A 26,358-nucleotide genomic window follows, 5' to 3' on the forward strand; every position below is an offset into this window, starting at 1 on the left:
TTGGGTGCTTAGCTCTGCATATTGACCTCTCTTCATCTTGTTTTGAGGTATGGTGGCTATAGTGTGCGCAGCTCCTTGTGGTGCAGCTAGTCGAGGGTAAACTATGTGCTGCAATGCCTTGCTTGTACATATATCAAAGGGAAAGGTTTCCCCCAAGTTTTCCATCACATTTTTTGATTTTTTTTGCTGAACTTTGTGGATTTTCAAATTAAGCTTGATTTGAGTGGGTTTTGGTCAAGCTATGTGTATATATGGGAGCGCCTATGGAAGCCCTACTAGCACATGGAATGGCGTTTGAAAATAAGTGAAGCTCTTTGAGTTATGGTCCAAAGTGCAGAGATTTCCATGGTTTTTTTTCTCACTTTTTTCCTTGATTTTATTGCTTCCTTGGTGTCTTTGAGTGCAATGGAGTGTAGTGGGAGTTGTAGCGGTGTAGAGGGAAGCTAGTCGGAGCTAGTCGAGGCTAGTCGAGGTTGAGTGTGTGTGAAATTGAGAAAATTAGTGAGAGAAGATCAGCCCATATTATCTTGAGAGAGCTATACTCTTCATCCTCTTGTCTTGGTGTTGGTTTGAGGTGTTGTAGAGGCCAGCCCCCCAATCCTTCACAACGTCTTGCAAAATGTCTAAGAAGGGTAGCACCAAGAAGAAATGGTTTGACATGGAATGTAGTCAAGCCCAAAAACACTTGCTAAGTTTGGATGCAAGCAAAGACAAGGAAATTTACTTGCAATGTTCATTATTGATGGAATGCATCCCTACTCTTTGTAAATTGAAGGTGTTTGGAAAGCCCTTCTCAATGGAGGCACCAAATGAGAGGTGGAGATGCAAAATAGACCCGTTAGTCTCTACACTGAGACTATGCACGATAGCCTCCTCATGGGAGATACACAATAGAGACACCACCTAGCTTGGAATTTGTCTGGGACGATGGTAACGGGTTGACACATAACACAAGGAAAATGTGTGTGTGTGTGTGTGTGTGAGAGAGAGAGAGAGAGAGAGAGAGAGAGAGAGAGAGAGAGAGAGAGAGAGAGAGAGAGAGAGACCATTAGAGCTTCATTCACATGGGATTCATAAACACCATACAAACATTCACGAGGGAAATTTCACATAATTAACATCTCACAAACTCATGTATGCATGGTAACTCAAACCTCTTGGCCATTAAAAAACATATACGTCAACTCCATGATGCATAAGATTCTCTTCCCTTTCACTAATAAATCTTATTCTTTACATGTAGTGATGGTCAGGTAGAATCAGCATCCAATGATTTTTTTCATTCTCATAGGGTTTCCTCCTACCTCTTCTTATTTCAAAGATCCAAATGTGTCAAAATCATAGGTATGTACAAAATATATACATATATTGTTTTTTAATTTTCATGCATCAGGTCCCTCCTCCTCCACAAAGTTTTGAAGCCTTTCCATCAAGTGCATACCAAGAAAGAGGTGGACCAAAAATTTGAAAAGCGTCCCTCAATGCCAAAAGGAGTTCTTTGACGAGCATAGGCACTCAAAAGAATTTATAACAGAGGATTATGTTTTGGTGTACACCCTGAAACAACATACTAATAAACTCAAAAAGCGAGAGATGGGACCCTTATGATGACAAAATTTTCACCAAGTGGCACTGTCCTCTCTCATATGTTTGGGGAAAGGTAAGGGAACATGATTCCTTCATCTTTGACCCTAGCTCTACTCACAACTTCATATCAATGGAGCTGGCCACCAAGTTGGGCATTCAAGCTTTTGAGATGGGAGATATTGTAACTGCTAACACATCTTTCAAGGGACATCAAGCCTCCGTTACTCCCTTGATTGGGAAGTTGATAATTCATGTCGACAAAGAAGAATTTTTCATCTCTCCTCTTCAACATGAGGATGCTATTCTAGGGGCACCATGCTTCAACCGCATGGCTACCAACATGCAATTCCTTGAAAGGAGAATCTACTTCACCTACAGGGGAAAGAGCATGTACATAGATGCTAATGCGTTTGGTCGTATTCTACCACTTGTAAATTCAGAGCCTTTTGATAAGTCAATGAAAAGCTCAATTTTTGTGTACATGATTTTTGTTAAAGAATGCACTAATGACGCTAATGATTTATCAAATGAAAATGGTAGGTTTCAAGAAGAGATAGACGTCTACTTTTCTAAATGGATTCCAAGAAGTTCTAATTGATGATATCCCTATGGGATTACCTCCAAAACGAGGGGATGATGACCATCAAATTGAGCTCCTACCAAGAAGCTCACCACCTAACAAGCCTTCTTATCGAGTTTTCCAAGCTCAACAAGAGGAGATCATGAGGCAAATACAAGAATTGGTAAAAAAAGGGATGGTGAGGCCTAGCTCCTCTCCCTTTTGTTCTCCAGTCCTTTTAGTGCAAAAGAAAGATGGTACATATCGTATGTGTGTGGACTATCGAGCACTAAACCATATCAGTATTAAAAATAGATTTCAAGTGCCTCAGGTAGAAGGTCTGTTTGATAAGCAACAAGGCTCTACCTACTTAAGTAGGATTGACCTTAAAAGTGGCTATCATCAAATAAGGATAGTGGATGAAGATATGCTAAAGACCATGTTTCATACAACGTTTGGTATTTATGAATATCTAGTCATGCCTTTTGGCTTGACCAATGCACCAGCCACATTTAATTGTTTCATGGAGAAAATATTTAGACCCTATTGCAAGTTCATTGGAGTGTTCTTTGATGATATCATCATCTACTCCAAGTCCTTGGAGGAACACAAGCAACATCTCCAAGTGATTTTTCAAGCATTGAGGGAAAGAAGATTTTTCTCAACCAAAAGAAAAGTGAATTTTTCTTTGAAGAGATTCAATACTTAGGTCATATTATCTCTCAAGATGGTATCCGTATGGATCCATTGAAGCTAGAGGTAATAAAAGCATGGCCTAATCCAAGGAATCTACATGAGCTAAGAAGCTTTATTGGTATGTGTGCATACTATAGACGCTTCATAGCAAAATTTTCTCAAATAGCAGGACCATTACATTACTTAACAAAGAAGAACATTAAGTATTCATGGACTGCTAAGGAGCAAAAAGCTTTTGACAAGCTCAAAGAGAAGCTTACCTCTCAACCAATCCTCATGCTTCTGGACCTCTCAAAGACATTTGAGGTCCAATGTGATGCTTGTGGTGGTTGCCTTGGAGCAATCTTGCTTCAAGAAGGATGCCATAGCATATGAGAGCCGAAGGCTCAATACAAATGAACAGGTCATGTGCATTTATGAGAAAGAGCTTTTAGCTGTTCTACATGCCTTAGACACATGGAAACACTATTTATTGGGGACTCCATTCATTTTATGAACAAACCACCAAAGTCTCATGTACTTCATGACACAAACCAAGCTTTCCGACAAACAAATGAGGTGGGAAAATTTTCTTTCACAATGTTATTTTCATATTTCTCACATTGTTGGTAAGCACAATCAAGTGGTTGCTGCACTTTCACGATGACCAAAACTCAATGCGGTGTCTATAGCAACTCACAATGATCTATTTTCTATGATAGATGAGTATCCTACTGACCCTGACTTTAAAGATGTAAAGTCAGCCCTTGCTTTGGGGAAGAAAGAGGAACCATTCACCTTGCAGGGTGCTTATCTTCTCCATGGAAATAGGCTATGTGTTACCCACTCCCTTTGTTAGGAAGTCATGTATGAATCCCATGCTCCTCCCTATGTGGGGCATAGAGACATTCAGCCTACTCTTCAGGGAGTAGAGACATACTTCTATTGGCCTACCATAAAAGTGGACATACAAGAGTATGTTTCAAAATGTGTCATATGCCAAAATACTAAGTATGATAGAGGGAAGAAACCTAGATTACTCCGGCCATTTCCAATCCCTAATTTACCATGGGAGAGTATATCCATGGATTTTATCTTTGGGTTATCAAGGTCTATCCATGGGAATATAGGAATATGGATAATAGTCGACACGTTTAGCAAGCAAGAACACTTTATTCTTGTAAAGAAGACTATTAAGGCACACCAAATGGCAACCATCTTCATATCATGGATTACCAACATCCATTGTGCCAGATAGAGATCCTAGAATGACCAATAATTTTTGGAAAGGTCTCTTTGAAAATCTAGGTACAAGATTGAATTTCTATTTGGCCTATCACCCACAAACGGATGGCCAAAGTGAGATAGCCAATCTTACAATACTCAATCTACTAAGACTTATGTTACAGAAGTAGATCAACGCTCACAATGGGAGAAGTATTTACCCCTTGTAGAGTATGCATACAATAATATTGTCCATACTACTATGGGGAAAGAACCTTTTGAGATCCTAGAGGGAAGACTTAAATGCTACTGAGTATAGCTGTGACCTACAAGAATCTTTTCAAAAGGTTAAGGAGGCTATATCCATCTCTTAACAAAGGCAAAAACCTACTGCTGACAAGCACAGAAGGGCCTTAACATTCAAAGAAAATCATTGGGTCTTTCTTAAGTTTCCCAAGGCTCGATTGAGGCAAACGACGAGAAAAGGTCCTATGGGTCATCAAAACTATTATGCTAAATTAACAAAAGGATACTATGGTCCTTTTCAGATCTTGAAGCCAATCAATGACATGGCTTATCAACCCAAGCTGCCCAGCCATTGGCTCATACTCAATGATTTTCATGGGAGCCTACTTAAGCCCTACAAAGAAGAGCCACCAAGAGAACCAATTATTGAAGACCCTCCAGAAATCAAAGACCAAGAAGAGGTGCTACAACCCGAAGCTATCCTTTCACATGAAGACAAGGTATTACGGCATGGTAAGATTATCCGATGGTATCTTATTAAGTTCAAAAATTATCCTTTTGAAGATGCAAGATGGATGCAAGGAATACAACTTAAGGATAGTATGAACCTTGTCAATGCTTCCAATGTTGCTCTAGGGTAAGCAAATGTAAATGCTTTCTAAATGAACAATGTTTTTGTCTTATAAGACTAATTCTTTTGTGCACAAATTTAAATAGTATGCATGCTTAGAATCATGTTTTTGATGATGACATCACTCAAGCACCAAGTAGAATTTTTCACTCTACTTTGGGAGTATGATATGGACTAAAGAGAAGACATGCTTGCGGCAGATATGTCTCCCAAGCACCAAATCGACTAGTCATCCATTCTAGAATGATGTCACTAAGAAACGTAGACTAAGGACAAACTTTATCTCTTCTACCTCATAGTCGAGGAAAACTATGATTTAAGGAGAGGGGTAATGTCATAAAATCTTACATCAAACCAACCGAAATGATTTTCTCATATTAAACTAATCATTTAATATGGGAGAATAAACAAGAACAAGAGTTAGAATATAGACATGTGCTTATGGATCTATCTTAACACGGGGCCAAGGTTAAAGGGGTCCAAATGAGAGATGGTATGTTAAAGAGCAATGCTACCTAATGGAGCTTAAAGACCTTAGGGTTAGCTTCATTAAAGACCTCCAAAAGTTAGTATTAAAAACTCCTTTGACCTTAGGGAAGCTAGGGCTAACCTTGAGGTGGGAACCCTACCCAAGCATGAGGTGCTTGTCGGCTTGCTAACTAAAGTGCTTAAAGTGTTTGTGGGAACCTTGCCCAAAGCTTGAGGTGATTTTTATGCTTAAAATGACTAAGGTTCTTGAAGTGTTCAATTCAAAGATAAACTCTCAAGAGGCATACAACGGTTTCCATGCTTGATTGACACATGGAAAAATTCTCCACATGTGGCCTATTACCATATACATGTGGTAGTGATGTGTGTGAACACACTAGGACCGCCGGGGCATTTTTTCCCTCTTTAGGAGGTTTTTTTCCCTGAGCATTGTATATATGCCCATCACTCTAGGGCTATCTATCTTTCCATTGCACACTAAGTAACACACTCTCTCTTGTGTGCTTGGAGCTTCCTTCGTCTTCTCCAAGCTGTGTGCGTTTCTTTGCAATTCTAATTTCAACAATTGGTATCAGAGCAGGTTGCGTCCTCCCGGGCTTAGTCGCCAGATGCTCCAGCACACGCCTGCTCACTTTCTTCGATTTCAGTGAGGCTTGGCGAGCATTTGCAGGTCGACAAATATTTCGGGAGAGCTCGTAGAGCGCGATCTGTTCAGATTTTTGATTTGGGATCATTTCGGCCTCCGTTTCCACTACAGGCAGGTCTGCACAGGCAATTTCATCATTTTGTGCAGAATTTCTGTCAGTGCCGTTCTCTACATAACAGGTGTCTTACAGTCTTCTACAGTTTGTGCTATATAGCACGTATTGTTCCCGTTCCGTTTCTCCTATTTTTGGGCAGTTTTCACATCAGGTGCATCATTTACCATGGCTCACAACAACAACACAGATGTGTTCAAGATGTTTGCTGCTGAGGACAGGTTGGATGGGGACAATTACCCTATGGGCTTATATGATGCAACACGTTCTTGTGTCAAAGGGCGTCTGGAATATTGTGCAGGACATTGATGTACGTCCTGGTTCTGAGGATGTAGGCGATGTTGAGGATGTTGCAGGTCTTGCTGCAAGGATTGCTGATGTTAGAGTTGTTTTGCCTATGGAAGAACAAGCTCGTTGGGATGTTAAGGATGCGCAGGCTCATGCATTGATTGCGTTATCTGTGAAGCGCACCATTGTTCCTCACATCCGTTCAACAAAATCTGCAAAACAGTCCGTTCAACAAAATCTGCAAAACAGGCTTGGGATATTTTGGTTGGTCTTTATGCAAGTCGCAATGAGGCTAAAATTCCTTTGCTGTGTAAAGAGTTGGAGTCAAAGATTATGCATGAGGAAGATGATATGGACACTTTCCTTGCTAGTGTCAAGGATATCAATGAGCAACTCATTTTTGCAGGTGAAGTCATTGCAGACAGTTCCCTAGTGCAGGCTGTTCTTGATGCCTTACCAGATTCTTACCAGACTTTTTCTAGTACTTGGAGACTTATGACCCAAGGAAATCCTGAAGTTGTCAAGTTTGATGCATTATGCACATTTCTGTTGCAAGAGTCACTTGCCAGAAAAAACAGGACTAGGAAACATGTAGTTGAATAGGCTTTTATTGCAACTCAAAGAAAGGGTGGTAACAGTAATGCAGCCACTTCTTATGGTTCTGCTACGAGTGGCAAAACTTATGTTTCTAATGCTTCTGCTAGCAGCACTTTTTTTGGCAATTCTGGTGATAAGGGCAAAAAGAAGATGCGTTGCCATTATTGTAAAGCTAATGATCACTTGATCAAGCAGTGTCCTAAGTTGAAGGCAAACGAGGCTAAGAAGAAAGAGGGTGGTTCCACTGCAAATGCTGGTTCACTACAAATGAAGCCATTGTTGAGTCTTCTGTGAAAGGAGACTGTGTTGCGGATGTTAATGCAGAATGGGCTTATAGTGCAGAGTGCACTTACAATCCTGTTGTCCATGATGCACGCTTGTCAGTTGCTACAGATTCACATGTGTGGTATTTTGATAGTGGTACTACAAAGCACATTACCTCACATCGTGAATTGTTTACCTCTCTCGAGTCTGTCCCTCATGGGAATTCTGTCACTTGTGCCAACAATGCCTCTTATCTAGTTCAAGGAGTTGGAAAGATTGTGCTCACTACTGCTAATGGCAGTTCCTTCACATTTGTTGATGCACTTTATGTACCTGGGATAAAAAAGAATCTCTTCTCTCTATCCGCACTTGCTAGACTTGGACTTGTAGTCAAATTTGTGGATGACAGATGTACAGTTCATGATCTCAGGTTTGGTGATGAAATTGTTGCATCTGGCCTTTTGTGCCGTGAGCTGTATAAGCTCACTTTGTATGACAAGTGTGGAAATTTTTTTGCCAATGTTGTTGCAGATTCAAGGGCTATTTCAGATGCAAAACTTTGGCATGCACATTTTGGTCATCTGAATTTTGCCAGTTTGTTGCGTTTGCAGAAATCTGATATGGTTGCTTCTTTGCTGCTGAAGCGGTCCGGGGCGGGCAACAAGAAGAGCAACCTCTAGACACCCTTCAAAGCTCCCGTGCTGCTCAGTGGGGCTGGGGCACAACACAACAGAAACCAAAACAACAAACCCCCAGCCAAATCCCAACTACACAAGGGGCACCCGCTAGTTTAAGAGCGAACTAGGACGCAAAAGAGGAGAATCGTTAGAGCAACCCACAAACAAGCAAGGAATTTACACTAACCCTAACACCAATGGAATACTCTCACACACTAAAACACAAGAGAGAGAGAGAGAGATAGAGAGAGAGAGATAGAGAGAGAGAGAGATGGTGCTCGGGCTGCTTTGAAGTGTATCGTTAATGATCAAGCAAACATAAATATATATATGTAAGAAAGAGAGAGAAGGGGGAAGGGGGTGCTTGTTGCACTAATGCCTTCTTACAAATCTGTCATGACCAATCAAAGTGAGATTAGTATTTGTTCAACATAGCCTGAGTAAATTACACCACAACACATCACAAGAAAAAAGCCACCCCAATCACTTTCTTAAGGCCAGGGGAGTCCTCTCCACCCTGTCGCCCTCTTACAGCATGTGGGATTTATGGCTAAATTGATAACAATACCCGAAGACAAGCTATCAAGAACTTAAATAAAACACCAAGACACTTACACATCATTATTGTCCATGACTTCACGTTGGAAGGGAGACAAGGTATCCATGCTTAGTCCAAATTCACCCTCCTTGATTCAACAAATGTTGGGCTTACTCTAGTAGGAGAAATGATAGATTTCCTACTCTCAATTTAATGATCACTCTCTCTTACAATGGCATAGAGTTCCCTTGCTAATCACCCCTAATACAACACATACATATGCCTAATGCCAATGAGATTCCACTCAAGAGCTCCTTCTCAAGAGGTTGAGCTTGGCTTCTCAAGCTATAGCATAGTGCTCTTTCTTCTCCCCCCTTTTTGTGCTAGCTACACCCTCCTTTTATAGCAATTTTGAAAGCTAGGGTTACTCCTCTAACCATGGTTGGGTTAGATTTTCAGCAATTTATCTAATTTCTTTTGCTTGGAATTATCAAGAAGTTGGTGGGGAAAGAGAGAGGAGAGAAATGGAGGTGATAGGACTTTTCATAGTGGGTTAGTGTTAGTAGAGTTAGTATTAATTTACAAATGGAATTGGATATTTACAATGGGAGTATCCATGTAGGATACAAATAAGGAAGAAAAACTCTTAAGAGGTAAGAAAAGGTGGATTTCTTACAAGGTTGATGCTCCAAGTGTCTTGAGTAGGGCCAATTTTGACGCTTGTTGACGGTCCACTAGCTTTGACGATACATTTTTTCTCCACTCTTGACCTTCCTTGAGAGACAAGGTAATTGAAGCTGAGTAATCAACCACCATGATGCTGCCTTTTAAGAGAAGAGGCTGAATTTTGTGTTTTTTTTGATAGATATGGGTAATTTGGAGGAGGAAAAATGAGACTAGGTGGTCAATTTTGGAATGGAATTGTGTGTGGGAGGTATGAGTTCACCATGGTTTCTCTTATTCTTCAAGGTTGAGGAGAAGGTGAGTAGGGTGCAGAGAGGAGTGGTGAGAGAGGTGGGGATGATGAGTGGAGAAGTGTGTGTGAAAGAGGAAAATGATAAAGTGAAAGAGAGAGTGTGGCTGCATAGCATGGGAAAACTGGGGTCCACTAATAAAATCATAGCTCACAGCTCGTAGCTCAAACAGATATGAAAAACTTTGAGGCAAAAGTTCAGCCCACGAGCTACAACTTTTGTTTGTATCACCTTTTCAAATTCGGAGAGCAAGTGAACTTTAAAAATTCAGCAAAACCGACCGTTTTTTTCCACTGCACAAGGTCCTTGTAGGGTCCTTCTTTGGATGATTCTTTTGAATACCTCCAAGAGTGAGCCCTCCATAGTGCATGTATGCATGCCACCTACCCTTGACCTTATTTGGTAGGTCTATAATTGAAGATATTGTTGAGATCATGATATAAGTGAATAGTACAACTAAGAAAATCAAATATTGAGGGGTCTAAAAAATATGTACATGTAAAATATAAATAATATAAGTGGAAAAAATATAAAGGGGTCAAAAGAAATCTCTCTCATTATGAGGCTACCATAAAAAGATAAATATTTTTGGTGTTCTAATTTTTTAGAAAAAAAAAATAGATGTAGGAAGGGAAAAATCACAATAGTGAAAAAATATACACATAAATAAAACTAGTTTTTTTGGATTTTTGGTGGGGTGGAGTTACACCAAATATAAGAGAAGCTTACATGAAAATATTTCTATATGGAATAAAGAGTATGAAAAATGGTAAGAAAAATTGTGGTAATGGTGAGGCAATGTACAGAGCATAAATAACACACACCTAGGTAGAAATATTTAAATAAATACCAAAATAATTATGAAAAAATCTTTTATTTAGGCCCTATATACAAAGAAATATTTACATACGCATGGGCCATAATATACTTATATTTTTTATTTTTTTTATTTTTTTGGCTCAACTAGCCCAATGACTAGCTAATTGAGGGTTTTTTATTTCAGTAAGGAGATATGGGAAAAGTCCCCTAACTCACACGCACCTATATACAGTGAAAGGGTGAGGGTAACCACAGTGTTTGAGTGATTTGATAGGGTGAGATAACTCACTATGGCAATTACAGAGAGCCGAAAAAACTAACCAAGGATATGTGTCCCAGTCAGGAGCTTGCCTAATAGGTAACATAGTCAAAACTTCTTTAACTTTGTCAAACACATCGTCACACTCATGAGAGCACTCCAAGGGATCATTCTTAATTGTTTGCTGCAATGGATATAATAGTTGCGATGCCAAGGGTATGAAGTGAGATAGATGTTTAACTTTCTATATGAAAGTGGCCAAGTGTCTCGTATCTTTTGGAGATGACAGTAACAACAAAGCCTCCACTTTCTCTGGATCTGCTTCAATCCCACTTTCTGAAATAACATGCCTAAGAAGCTTCACCCGTGGCTGTGTTAAATGACATCTTTTAGGGTTTAGATGACCCCCGCATTCATCATACCTTGCAAAAGTCATTTCAATCTTTTGAGCATGCTCTTTTCTTGAACTGTATACACAGAAATCATCTATGAATCCTTTGACAAAATTTCCAAGGAACGGGGTAAGGACCCAATCTACTTTTCTTTCAAAGGCTCCTAGCCCATTTGTCAACCCAAAAGGAAGGCAACAAAAGCAGAAACAACCCCATGGCGTGATAAAAGTAGTCGTTTTTCTATCTTCAAGAGCAAGGATAAGCTGAATGTATCCTGAATACCCATCACAGACACTGTATCTTTCAAAACCAGCCACTGCATCTAACAATTGATCAATAAAAGGCAAAGGGTAAGGATATTTCTTGGTCATCGCATTTAGTGGCTTGTAATCAACACAAACTCTCCAACGCCCATCTTTCTTCAGAGTGACCTCTACACTGCTCACCCATTTAGCATTATCAAACTGGCACAATGAACCCTGTATCCAATAGCTTATCCACTTCTTCCTTTAAGGCATTCATCTGCTCCTTGCCCATCCTCCTTAACTTCTGTCTTATTGGTTTTGCCCCTTCAACTAGCTCGATCTTCACAGGATCCCCAACAAAGCCCCTTATTTCTTGATATGAGGTAATGAAAAGATCTGGAAACCTGTCCAACATTGCTAACTACTCCTTTCTTTCTCCTTGTGTGAAATCAGTACTCAAAATATTTTGGATCAACCCTTTCTTCACTGGCAATCCTGTTTTGGTTGCATAAACTCTTCAAGTTTCTCTAAACGGCTTGAAGCATTTTTATTCCCTGATATTTGCAACTCTTCACTAATTTCTTTCTGTTCTTCATCCAATAGAAAGAATGTCACTTCACCTTCATCACTAGAACTTGAAGTAGTGCTAATTTCTAAGTCTTCAGAACTATCATCATTGGTAGTTTCAGACTCATCATTCTCACTCACATCTTCAAGTGCCATAGGCTGTTTGGTAGTCATATCAAACACTCTCTTTTCAACCTTCTTGTCATACACACCGATTGCGCCCTTGCACCAATCTTGCATGGCACCCACAACTCTCAACCAAGGTCCATCATTCCAAAATGAGAGGAAAGGCTCCCAGACCAACTGGCATAACATGAAAGTTCACCATAACCTTCATGTTAAAGACTTCAACTTCCAAATTCTTGATCATCCCCAAACATTTCACCTTAGCATGGTTTGCTAGTCGGATCTGAAACCCAGGGCTTCCGCATGTAATGAGACCCAGTCTCTTGACACATGTCTGTGTGATCACACAAACTTTAGCACCTCCATAAATGTAGGCTTCTCCCATGCTTACACCTTTGTGCCAAGCGTTCACCATAGGACAGATGTCAGGTAACTCTCCCAGAGACAACACTCTGACTTGTCCATGCTTCGTCTCTTTTTCTGGATTCACTAATGACTTCCACTATCTTTTAAGTTTGGGCACCATATTCATCAACTGTCCAAAAGTAGAATCTACTTTCCTCCCAATCAGGTTTTCTTTTAAATTGTAAGCTGTTTGGCCTTCTCCCAAAGGCAAATCTGCCACTTCAAATCGTCTACGAGGCTTTCTCTTTCTCTTAACTTTCGCATCTTCATTGTTAGGAAATATGACATAGGTAAGTACATAATTGAGTAGATTACTTAATGGAGAGAGGTAATTTTCACACACAAGAGATTATAGAGTAGAGAGAGAGAGAGAGAGAGAGAGAGAGAGAGAGAGAGAGAGAGAGAGAGAGAGAGAGTACACACGATATACGTGGTTCACCCAATGTGGGCTACGTCCACGGGAAAGCAGCCATTCAATGGCTTTAGTACTTCAAAACAAGAAGTAGGTTACAAAGGGATTATACCCTTTTGGACCTCCCACCTTGCTTCACTCTCACCACCTCACACCCACTTTGTTGCGTCAGCTTCACACTATGAAATGTGTGTAGAAATGGCCTCCTTTTATAGGCCAAAAGGGATGGCCTCTCTCATGAGAGGCAGCCATGTGTACCCACCCTTGTGTAGATAAGTCCAAATTGGACCCTTCAATCCGCCCATGAGTGGCCGCCCTTGAGAAGACAAGTCCTTCTTTGAAATTGGCCACTGGCTATTGACTTTCGACCATCGGCCACCGGCCATTGACTACCGACCACTGGTCAACCGGCCAACTGATCTGTCGATTTCCGATCACTTTCCCTGGCCATAATATTCCGGCGAGTGATTTTATTTTCCGGCGAGTTATTTTTCTTCATGCACGATGGATTCTCCTCATAATGGGGGCCTTACAAATGTGCGCTTTTAACAAAAAAAATTACAAGGGGTAAATCAGGCTCCATACTTAACAATCTCCCACTTGGAGACTGACCTCCAAACCAAACCTGTGACTGCTTTCCATCCTGGATTCTTATCCTTGAATGCTGATTAAAGATGAGCAAAAGCTCAACTTCTCCTTGTTGACGACCTTTGTAAACATGTCTGCAGGATTTTCACTTGTATGCGCCTTTCCTAGCTTTAGCTGTCCCTCTTCCAAAAGAGTGCGTATGAAGTGATATCTCACCTCAATGTGCTTTGCCCTTGAATGAAAGGTTGAGTTCTTCACAAGATGGATAGTGCTTTGGCTCTATCATTGTACAAGACACAATTGTCTTTTTTGAATCCAAGCTCTTCTAAGAATCTGTGAAGCCACAGAATTTCTTTACTTGCCTCCTTCATTGCTACATACTCTGCTTCCATGGTAGAAAGAGAGACCACTTTCTGCAGCTTTGAAGCCTAGCTTACTGCTGTGCCTCCAACCGTGAACACATAGCCAATAGTGCTCCTTCGAGTATCTTTGTCACCTGCCATATCTGCATCAGCATACCCTTCTAGAAAAATATCAGTTCCTCCAAAATACAAAGTATTTTTTGTTGTCTCTTTTAGATACCTAAGTATCCACTTCACAGCTTGCCAATGCTCTTTACCTGGGTTGTCCATGAACCTACTCACAACTCCCACTGCATGTGCAATGTCTGGCCTTGTCCAGACCATAGCATACATAAGAGAACCTACCATTGCAGCATATGGAACTTTAGACATATAGGCTATCTCCTCTTGTGTCTTTGGACACATATCCTTGGTTAGTTTAAAGTGACCAGCCAAAGGTGTAGAAACTATTTTTTCATTTTGCATTGCAAACCTTTTTAGTACCTTCTTGATGTAATCCTCTTGAGATAGCTTTATTGTCTTCTTTGTCCTGTCTCTTGATATCTTCATACCAAGTATCCTAATGCAGCACCTAAATCTTTTATTGAAAAATATTTACACAACTCCTCTTTTAGGTCTTTGATGTCCTGCATGTTAGCACTTGCAATCAGCATGTCATCAACGTACAACATTAGGATGATGAACTTCCCATCTCCCAAATTCTTTGTGTAGACGAAGTGGTCCAAGTTTCATCTTGTGAATCCATGATCCAACACATGCATCCATCGATCGAACTTCAAGTACCATTGTCTTTATGCTTGCTTTAAACTATACAAGCTCTTCTTTAATCTGTAAACCATTTTCTCCTTACCTTTTACTTCATACCCCTTTGGTTGAAGCATGTAAATTTCCTCCTCTAAGTCACCGTGAGGGAATGTCGTATCTACATCCATTTACTCAAGATTTATTTCATGAGCAGCCACGAGGCTTAAGACAAGCCTAATTGAGTTCATTTTTACAACAGGAGAAAATATTTCATTGAAGTCAATACATTTCTTTTGAGAAAACCCTTTTACCACGATCCTAGACTTGTATCTTTTCTTCCCACCTTCTTCTTCCTTCAGCTTGTACACCCATTTGTTTTGAAGTTACCGCTTACCTTTAGGCAACTCAACCAACTCCCATGTTTGGTTGCGATGTAGTGAGTCCATCTCCACTTGCATGTTCTTCATCCATTCTTCTTTGGATTCGTGATACATAGCTTCTTCCTATGATTCTTGCTCTCCAGAATCTGAGATCAAGAGATGGTTGAAGGATGGAATGAACATTTTTGGAAGTCTACATGCTCTTGTAGATCTTCGGGGAATAGGTTGAGGCTCCTTATTTGGTTGACATTGTTGCACATTGTCACCGTTGGTTGTCCTTGAGTCTTCATCGTCCTCAAGCTCCATGTACACATCACCTATTTCTTTTGTTTGTTTTCTTTTCAAGTAGTCTATGTACACATTTTGTTCGTTAAAAATTACATCCCTACTCCTAAAGATTTTTCCATCTTCAGATTGTATAGGCGATACCCAAAGTCACCTTCTCCATAGCCAATGAAGAAACACTTTTAGGACTTTGCATCTAGCTTTGATCTTAGGTTTTTATCTATGTGTATGAAAGCCTCACACCCAAACACTTTGAGAAATGCATAATTCACCGGTTTACCTGTCCATGCCTCTTCTGGAACTCCCCCATCCAATGCCGTTGAGGTTGACCAGTTGACTAAGTACACAAGCATACTTACAGCTTCCGCCCAAAGCTCAAGTGGTAGGCCTGCATGTAGCCGCTTGCTTCGTGCTTGCTCCATGATTGTTCTGTTCATCCTCTCCAAAATTCCATTGCCCTCTGAGTGTACCCCATAATTTTAGGCCAAACTTCGTTAGGTACTTCGATAGTTTGGTATTGTGCCAAAAAAGCTTGCTTCACACAAATTGTAGTCCAAAACCACCCCTTGATTTTGTGCGTGCATTAACTCCTTAAAATTGTGTAACCAAACTTTTGCCTCATCCTGTAAACTATATTGCAAGCTACAACAATATAGCTTGGTCTAGTATATTGCACAGTAAGCAATTGACTTCCAGCTTTTCAATAAACATCTGTGCATTTTCATTAGGCAATCCATGAAACTGTGGGAAATCATCTGCCATGTTTGATTGCCACAAAAACACTTACATGTGACGTCGAAAGCTCAAGGGATGTCGATGGATCGCGCGCTCCAAGACCGAATCCACCTCACACTGGGTAACCCAGCCCCTAGTGCTTGGCTTCACAAAACTCATGACCCTCCAAAGGCTGCAATCCAATTATACAACCGCCTCAAGTGTTGTCCACAATTTGCACATACATAGGCAGTTGTCCATAAGGACCCACATCCCTTTTACATTCACTGTCTGTAGATTATACATATTTCACAAGAATTGGAGCATAGGAGCACTTGCTCCTCAGTGGGGAGGGCACCAAAATGATATTAGTGTGCAAACAAGAAGGAAAACAAAAACCTCTATAGCCTTTCACACACCATAACGTCGGAACGAAACACTATTAAGCTGCAGAAAACACCTATGTCGAACACATGTAAAGTTGGGCGAGAAACATCCCTAACTCAAACCATGATTAAAATTACTGAAAACCAAGATCGTAAAGACAAAGCTTGTGTCGTGTAGACCTCCGTACAGTATCCATATTCTTGATTCCGACAACAGACGAGAGTTTTACAAGCTTTCGAAGCTGGGGTCTCTCCCAAAAGCTCCAAAAAATCTAGTCTCTGTTAGGAAAAAGGGTGTGCAAGGAATTGTAGCTATTAAGAAGGGGATTTTTTGGCTCTTATCCCAAATAATTTTCTCTCTCCTCTTAGCCGACATGGTTCTCTCCTTGTGCACCTTTTAATTGGTCCAATTTTGGCATTTTTTGGGTAAAAAATGAGCTGTCGGTGACCATTTGACCAAGAAATGGGGTGAGGGCAAGAGTCCGGGGACCAAGAAAGTGGCCACATGCCTGTCTTGGCAGTGGGAACACACAATGGGCGCCCCCTCTCTCCCCCAACACCCACGAGCCCCCACAAGCAAGGCAAGGAAGCTCCATTAGTCCCTTTGATACAACCTTAAGGGGTACCCGCTCCCCCCCCCTTATATCCTCCAATTTCCACTTGCTCCCCCGCCATGTGGGATTACTCCATTGCCACTTGGCACCCTCCTCCTACCTCCCCAACTTCCCCAACAATTCCCAGCTTCTCCCAAAGCATGAGAGTACTTCTCGGAAAATTTTCTCCGAGGCATACCTTGCTGCTCCGGTCACCGAATGACGCACCGTAACACACGGCTCGAAGCTCATCCCCTCGGCTATCTCCAGAAATATAAAAATTCAGAATTTCTAATATTAGACCCCCAAGTTGGCCTAGCTGCTCTTCTCGCATGCACCTGCAATCACCTTCTAAGTTGAGACCGCCCGCTTCGGATGCTCGTAACTCATGATGTACAAGTCCGATTCACAAGCTATAAAGCACAATTGAAAACGCTTATTAAAAACCATATTTTGGAGCCTTGAGCAACCCAAAACATCAGCATTCAAGCTTGGAAAAATCACACCTTTGTACATGAATTTTTACAAGGCCACTTCCAAAACTTGCAGGGCTATGTACACATATATACATAAAGCTAGTGGGCAAGCTTTTTGGCATGATTTAGTGACTTCATGCTTATCCAAAAAAACCTGACAACGTCTCTAAAGCTCATGATGGAAAATTGGGCAACCCTTTGGGAAGATCACTACAACAACAATCTGGCTCTGAGTACTCCACCAAAAGGTAAGTCAAGGTATTCCATATTTTTAAGGCTTCCTGATTGGAAGGAATTAAAAACACAACACCTCTTGGATCCCATGCACATACTCAAGAATGTAGCCCGCACCCTGTGAGACTATATTATTGGCAAGAAGGACTCATTGGGGGCGAGGGAGGATTTGAGGGTCTTGAAACGTCTCCTTGCCTCTGCTACTCCATGACGTGCCCCCAATGGGAATATTGTGCTTCTTAAAGCGCCATGGATGCTAGCCAAAGAATAATTGGACAAAGTGGAGGGTACCATTGCGTCTATTCACACACCAACAAGATACACGAGGTCACTAAATGGGGCTTATTAAGCAAAGAAAGGTGGGAGTGCTCAATTGTATGGGTTAAGTCCCACAATTGGCACAAGATGCTTCACTTAATGTCCTTTCTCTATTCTCTCTATTGTTTGTTTTTTAAGACACATATGATTTGTGTGTATGACTTTCTCTCACTTTCCCTTCCTCTAATTTACATTGTAGTCCATTCTTCCGGTGAGCATGTGTATATGTCGGGACAAGAAAGTCAGGGGTGCTATTTTTTAACTTGGATAGCTAGAAAGGTACACCAGAAGACTCCACTCAACTCCATTTTTTTTTATGTACACAATAACTTCAAGCAGCACTTAACGTATTCTTGTGTGTTTTCTTGAAAGTTTGTGAGCTCCAAGGAAATTGAAATAGATGCTATCCCTGCTACTCAAACACTTGCAACAAAAACTGTGCATGCCATTGAGGATGAATTTCCTCGATCGGTCCTTCTTAGTCAAATCCACCTCTTGGTTCACATGGCGGAGGAGATTGCTATATGTGGAGAAGTGTACGCATGATGTATGTTCTTTTTAGAGATGTTTTTGAAGACTCTCAAAGATTTTGTGCGTCTACGGTCTCAACCAGAGGCATGTATGGCCGAAGGGTGGATCATGAAAGAGGCATTTGTTTACATCTCAGAGTATTGATCCTTCAATGCCTCGTATGTGGTCAGACGAGGAGGATGCAAGGATGACTTCACAGTTGTCAAGTGGAAAGGAAAAATTATTTAACATGGATATGAATCTATCCAGAGTGGTCAATAACTTTTGTATTCTCAATGCAAAGGTTTTCACCAAGTGGGTGGACATGCGGACAATGGCAAAGGCAAGGCGTTCGCAAGAGAGAGAAGCATGGAAACAAGTACACGAAGGAAGGAGGGCACCCTCGGTTCCTAGACACCTTGTATGTTTTCCAGATCTCATTAGTATGGAGTGGATTCATGAGAGAATGACCGAAGCAAAAGCGCACAGAGAAGACATCACGAACAAAGAATGGTAGTATGCACGAGGCTATGTACCAACGGTAGAGTACTCATATACCTAAATCATATTGTATAGTTTTTTCTTGATTTTATCTTTGTAGTTAATAAAAGATATGTTTCTATTTTGTAGTGTCTTTCCTTTAACTCTATGTGGTCAAAGGGTCGTCACTTTCATACGTGCCACATTGACGAGCGTAGAATCACCATGGACTGTGGCATCATGGGAAACTTTGACACAGATGGTGATGAAGCCAGGTACTATGGAAATATTGAAAGGATACTAAAGGTTAGTTTTAAAACCTTTCATACCTTCATCTTCGAGTACAAGTGGTTTGCAAATGTGCTAAAATACATGAGAATGGCCTTTATATGGCGGACTCTAGTGTGCATCATATAGGGAGATATGACAATTTAGTTTTGCCACACAATTGTGAGTAAGTGAGTGACTACCTTTTTTATCCTTATTTGCTTGTAGCATTAATTATACCATTGTTACTCACTTTGAGCTTCTCTTCTATAGGTCATCTATATCCCAGCAATTCACCAACCAATTTGGTTTGTAATGCCCGTAAAACCTCGGGGGAGAACCATTTTTGCCACTAATGAAGTGGAGACTATCTTCGATCCTCTTCCACCTCCTACTTTGGATGAGGGGGAGACAGAGGAGAGGGAGATTGATGAATCAAGTCCGACGATCGCAAGTCTTAGCGAGGATGATTGTCATGATGATGAAGATGATGAGATGGAGGATGATGAATTCGAAGATGATGAAGCCAACGCATCCACAAATGACAATTCTATTTCTCTTTTTGTTGATTTAGGAGCCATGGGCTTAGAATTGGATGATGCTTCTTGTAGGGATCTTCTGGAAGATAATTCATAAACATTTTGTATATTTTAAGTAATGAAATTTTTTGGTCATGTCATCCATTTATCTCTCTCTTCCCCTCGTTCTCTCTCTAAATTTGTGAAGCATGTTAAATTATGTGAATTAAGTGACAGTGATTAGTTTAGCTGTAACCAAGTGTAATCCCACATAGCTAACTATTGTTCCATGTTTTCATATCTTTTTTTAAATTTGAAAATTCATATAATGTTCTTTAATTATTATTATGGGAAAGGAAACACCAAAATTTGAGGGAGGGGGGAATGTTTAAGCCAAAATTTGAATGTGTAGGCGCTAAATTGTACTTTGGGAATAAACAGGATAATACTAGCGACAATAACAGAGGTAACTATCGCGGTCATATTTGAAATGCAAAAAAAATAACCCACCTTCCTCTCTTTTCCCTCTCCAGCTGATTTTGGACCTTCTCTCTACAAGACGGGATAAAAGACTACGGTAAACAATTAGAGATTTTCATAGTGGGATGTTGCTCTTGCACCCAATGACGAGAGAGAGAGAGAGAGAGAGAGAGAGAGAGAGAGAGAGAGAGAGAGAGAGAGAGAGAGAGAGAGAGAGAGAGAGAGAGAGAGAGAGAGAGAGAGTCTTCAACCAATATTCAACCTTGGCAATGAATAGATTGATACAATGTACAATGGTGGCAATGGGTCACATATATACCCTCCCCAGTAAATTGACCTACCGGAACTCTGACAAATAAGTAAAATAAATATCTTAAAGCCAAATAAATAATGGGATCACATTGGCAGTTCACTTTGAGATGCCATAAGTCTAACACCTCTCTACAACTCATAGTGGACATGAATAGTGAGACCAAGTTGATGAAGAATCTAACATGGACACCCTTGCCATAACTGTCATGCTAGCAGATTTGCTACCCTCTGTTTTGTGCCTTAGAAGAATGTCATCTTGAGCATTGGTTGCCTTTTTAGAAAATTTAAATTGTAGACCATTGTGTCATGGCCATTGTGTTAGCCACCATCTTCGCCATGCCAATCTCCTCTATCAAATCTTTATCACCATCATCTCTTTCCAGCTTGCCTTTGCCATTGTCTCTTTGTGAGTTCCCACTTATATCATTGGCTTCAAACTCTCGAGCCAAACAAAGCGTCATGCCACATTTATAATAGCAATTGTCGGCCCTCGTGGGTATCAAGGCAACTAAATGAGTACTGATATTGTTGGCCTTGGCAAGCTTGCCTTTACCTTTGCCCTCTAGTGAACTCATGCATTTGCTTTTGGCTTGACAATCTTGAGCCAAACAAATCAATGATTTTCTGGAGAACTTCACCCGTGCATAGGCCACTAACAGGGAACTCCAACAACCAACTTGCCAAGGTGGGACATCAACTATTGTTTATGTTTGTCAAATACTATGCAACATTATTATCGGGGCCTCCCACAGTTGTTACTCCATGCGTGACAAGAGGAATGCGGTATAACTAGCACAATGTGGAGATAAGTGATGCTCAATGAGTGTTGTGACATTCTTATATGCAACTACACAAGGTCACTTGTTGGGTGACTTGCCTCATCACTATATAACACCGGTATGCTGAAATGGGATCAATGGTGGAGGAGGAAAACGTGGAGCGCAATAATCGTGGATCGTCAAATTCGACAGTTGCCCCGAATTTAGTAGTCTGCCCAAATTTACTAATCGGCCCACATTTACAATATGACATACTCGAATCCACTATATTTCAACGAACACATGCGGACGTAGTGGTTAGTGCACATGGCTCCTAGTGGGGTGGTCGCGGGTTGTTCAAGACATGGGGTGCGGACTGCCCCGATTTTACAAGCCTACCCGAATTTACTTTTCTCCACGAATTTACCAAATGTCCCGAATTTAAAAATGTGCATCTGACGGTCCGAATCACCTTGACGGTCCGAATCACCTCAATGGTAGATCCCATTTGAAGCCGCACTTGCGAGATAGTGTGGGAGGGTGACTTGGGTCTAGGCTCTAGCGATCGAGCACTACACAGTGACAGGATGCATGATTACATGTTATCCAAACTTACCCTGGCCCAATGCTCCGGACATGATTGGCTTTTAAGCAACTTTTTCAGCACCATAACATTCAGGGTCCTAAACAGCGACAGCTTGAAGAAATATGAGTCACAAGCCTGGAGCTCCACGTACTACGACGGTCTGTCCCACTACAGCTCTTGATGCACGCGCCTTCCTACTCCTTCACCTTCACTCTTGATATTGCAGTTGCAGTTGCCTCACTCTCTGTAGCCTTAACACCTAATTAGATGGCGCAGGCTGCAGTAATTAGCCATGATGAGGCTCCGCGCTTATATCGCTTGGCGCTACTTGCGTCTCTGCTTTTGATGATGTTAGTGTCCCTACGGCTCACTTCTGGCGCTTGGCTGTTTCTTTCTGACCAGGGGGGCTCCACTCAGCAAGGCGCTCATTTGAACAAGGGTAATGTTGCCCCGATTATCATGTGCCCTCGAGGACGTTGTGCCAGCACTTTTGTTGTTTTGTAAGTGGTGTCCCATCGGTTGCACTGTTATCCTACAGTGCCACCCATCTTTAGATTCTCTTGCACAGTGCCATGCATGCGTGATCAAAGCTCCAGCTCGCAGCTCGAGTCCGCTTTCATGTCCCTCTTTCTATAGCATGTGATCAAGCCGTGGACTGGTGTGTGTGTGTGTGTGTGTGTGTGTGTGAGAGAGAGAGAGAGAGAGAGAGAGAGAGAGAGAGTACTGCTTGCAGGCGAATATCAAGGCAGCTACCTGTCTGATGTTGGCACCTTGCAGAAACAGGTAGTATATTGTTACCCTTACACTGCACGCGCACAGCCAGCTGAGCAAGGCCGCCCAGCCGCCATGATCAATTGATTTTCATCTGATACAGACGGACCTGTGTCATGCAGGGAAAGCGGGTGATGCTTGCAGAAAAGCCGGAGAAGGTGCAGAACGTCTTGCAGGGGAAAGCAAAAGCGTGGCGAGGCGAGATGCAAAAGGACCAGCCGGGATCACGGCCGCCGCAGTGCCACAACGAATGTCCGCGCTGCCAGGGAGGCGCGTGTGTAGCCCGCCCTTCCTTCTCGCGCGTGGTATCCTCCGGCTCTTCTTCTCAGCATGCAGTTTGGACCTGCGCCTGCCTGCACGCCTGATCTACTTAACGCTTTCCTGCAGGTCCGTATCTCATCTTCCACTACTGTTTAGCGGCTTAAGTGTTGAGAGAGAGAGAGAGAGAGAGAGAGAGAGAGAGAGAGAGAGCCCCAGTTCCTTGGTGGGCCTTTGCCGTACGTGTTATGATTGATTTTGGAGCGCAGTTGATTACTTGTTGTGATTGTTGTTGTGAAACGCGAGCTGATGAGTAGAACCAATTGCTTATAAGCAGTAATAATTGCTCATCTTGGGACTTGATGAGCATTGGAAAGAAGGAATTAGTTGTGTCCCATAGCACTCACTATACAAGAGAGAGAGAGAGAGGACTATACAAGAGAGAGAGAGAGAGGGCTACTAAAGAGGGTAATTGAATCGAACAAAGGGTTCGAACTTAATCATTCTACTTAAACCCTACTCCTTAACCTACTTTGCTTGTTGTTTGCAAATTGTCATTCATCCTAGTAAAATCGACAATTTAGTCTCTAGACGGCGGACAATCTTTGAGACACCTATACTACTCTCAATCAAGCGTACTCAAATTTTTCTTATTTCTCGTAGAACATGAAAAAAACACGCCACACAAACACACAGAGTTGTGTTGTAGCTGGAGGGAGAAAGGAATGTTGACTATTGATCATAGAATCTAGTGCAAAACATATTTGAGGAGGAAAATGTTGGGACAAAGGGTTGTCCTCATCCTACAAATTGGTTATGTACAGGAGAACGTTGGGTTGCAATATATAAGATACATTTTCAAACCAAACAAGGACATATGTAGATTCACATCAATCACTTAGGACTAAAGTAAACATGTACAGAGTGCATTGGGTATTGCAATACATAAGTTCAATTACCAAACTGTGAGGAAAGAAATGGGTATCTATTTCATACAAAGATACGATAATTGAGACTGAGCACGCAGTAATGAGAAAAACATGTAGCCAAACTAAACTTAAGGGAGCATTGATCAAAGTAAATCAAATAAAGAAGGCACCAGCAGACTATAAAAATTAAACTGTACTACCAACTTGGTAATATATTGTGTATGGGTGTCGTCCAATTGTGCAAGCTGGAGAACAATGTTTGTGTCAAGCTACATAAATGCAATGTGAATAGTTAAACATTGTTTCTTACAATTAGGTGCAAAGTGAAAATGCTAAGTATACAATGCACGTCATATAGAAGTGCCATACAAAAGTATAGTGGACTTATATGGTTACTTTAAAAATTATATGAAATAAGAGACGGCCCCGGGTCCCGTAGGATTATGTGTTGGACCAAGCAAACGTATAAACAAGGGGAATTGGATGTAGATAACGGATCTTGTAGTGTTGTTGAGTTGGAGGTGTAGTTGTGTAGTCAAAACATCCACTATTATAAAAATATGTCCTTTTCATCACACACAAAACAAAAGTTAACACAAATGCAAAAGATACAAGAGATAGATTAAACTAGAAGAGAAGCGGATGTAGCTTTATGTTCTATGTCATAGACGATGTAAAGTTTATTGAAGTGATAAGTTCTCAGTTTATAAGCTCCAACACAATCACTAGAGTAGAATCACTCAACTAGTAGTGTGTGAATATTGAATTGGGGGGCTGATGGAAAATGATGGTAGGATTGGGTTGAGTAAGCTGTCAGAGTACAAACATAGGAGTAACGAGGCTGATGCAAAACATTAGCAAGGTAGGGATGAGTAAGTTGTTGTAGTAGAGGTACAAGAGCAATGAATCCAAAGCTTCCTTGCTATAGCCATGTTGGACATATCCTATAATCAATGCATTCCAAGAGATGAAAATTTAAATAGAAAGCTCATCAAGACGCCGCTCTCCCATTTCTAGCATGCAATATTTCCATGGACAATCTAGATTCTTAGGGATGGAATCAAGAATGTTCCTTTGATGTTGCTCCTCTCTTTGGTGTGCAAACTTTAGAAGAAGTACTCACGAAGCTCGGCAGGCATTCCCTCATAGCAAAACCACCCACATGAGCCAAATGGTGAGAGAGCTTACTACGGTCATTGGATCAACGTTTTCTCACATCGAGAAATAAGCTCTGAAAGTTCAAACGAGACATATGCACTATGAAGGCTGCAGTCATATGCAGTATCAAGGCTTCAATGTCGATAGCTAGAAGTCCTTCATTAGTATCTCTAGCATGCCATCAATCTATCTCAATCGGTGTTTCCTCTATTGATCAAGACATTCGATGTTGAATTCCAACTCTACACAATGAACTTTGCTGACACTTTACTAGGACATCAAAGAACTCGGAGGTTGGTGGCTCATTTGATAAAAAGGCCTTAGGCCAACGAAATAACCACATATCAGTCGTCCTTTTAAGAATCTTCTCTCTCAATTGAAAGGTAACCCATATGCCCTCAACTTTATTTTTTATTTTCTTTGACCATCCTTTTTTGGCTAAAGGTTAATTGACAATCTTGGTTGGCCTTGTTGTGAAAATTTATTTTCTCAAGATATAGTAAAATATTATTTAAAGATTTTTTTTCATTAAATCATATATCAAGATAAGTTCTTTGTCCATATCAACATCTTCTAAATTTTCACATGCCTTCAAGATGCAAACATAGATGATTGCATCTTGAGAGATGCGCTCGGTTCGGATTAGCGGTTGAAAATAGTGCAAAGCTTCCTAGCGCTGCTCCTCTTCGGCATATCTTGTAATCATTGCATTTTTAGACATTTCGAACGAGCAGTTCCTTCAAAACTCTTTGTACATCACATCTTTTTGGCCCTTCCCATATTCCACATATCCTACAATTCATGCATTCCAAGAGTTGACATTCCATGCTAGAAGCTTTGCAAACACTTTTTGTGCTTTCTAAAGTACATCATATTTGGCATACATGTCGACCAATGCAATGCCAAGCACAACTTATATTTTTAGTAGCCCTTGACTAACAATATCATTGTGAATGTTATTGTGTATATCATCGTCTTGCATAATGGCACGTGTCTTCAAGTCAAATGCATAGGTGATTACATTTGGAGAGGTGCCCTCGCTTTGCATCTGCTAAAAACAACCCAGGACTTTGTGGCCTTGCCACATTCGGCATACATGTCGACCAAGGCAATGCCAAGTAAAACGTTTTTTTTCAAAGCCGATGACTAACAATATCATCATGAGTTCTTTTGCCCATCTCAGCATCTTCAAAATTGCCACCTACCTTCAAGATGGAAGCATAGGTGATTGCATTTGGAGAGATGCGTTCACTTCACATCAATTGAAAACAATTCCAAGCTTCTTGGCCCTGGCACATTTGTCATACATGCTAACAAAGGCAATACTAAGCGCAACTTCGTTTATCAGAAGCCCCTAACTAACAATATCATGATGAATTTTTTTGCCCATATTAGCAACTTGTGTAGTGCCATATATCTTCAAGAGGAAAGCGCGCATAGGTGATTGCATCTAGAGAGATGCCATCACTTTACATCGGTTGAAAACACCCCATGGCTTCGTGGCCCTGCCACGTTTGGC

The 26,358-nt window shown here is 41.1% G+C and overlaps 1 protein-coding gene across 1 annotated transcript in view; it reads left to right on the forward strand.

The window, feature by feature from the left end:
* Positions 1-21,913: 21,913 nt before the first annotated feature.
* The window catches only part of LOC147446807 (uncharacterized), a 50,631-nt gene continuing 46,186 nt past the window's right edge, over positions 21,914-26,358 (forward strand). The window contains exons 1-3 of the mRNA XM_086524186.1: positions 21,914-22,162; positions 22,457-22,506; positions 22,617-22,881. Coding sequence (XP_086380312.1) covers positions 21,991-22,162; positions 22,457-22,506; positions 22,617-22,859 — 465 coding nt within the window. The 5' untranslated portion in view covers positions 21,914-21,990 and the 3' untranslated portion in view covers positions 22,860-22,881. The remainder of the gene's footprint in view (positions 22,163-22,456; positions 22,507-22,616; positions 22,882-26,358) is intronic.

The sequence above is a fragment of the Adiantum capillus-veneris genome, chromosome 11, assembly GCF_014529385.1.
Source record: "Adiantum capillus-veneris isolate H3 chromosome 11, ASM1452938v2, whole genome shotgun sequence".
In the NCBI taxonomy this organism is placed as follows: domain Eukaryota; kingdom Viridiplantae; phylum Streptophyta; class Polypodiopsida; order Polypodiales; family Pteridaceae; genus Adiantum; species Adiantum capillus-veneris.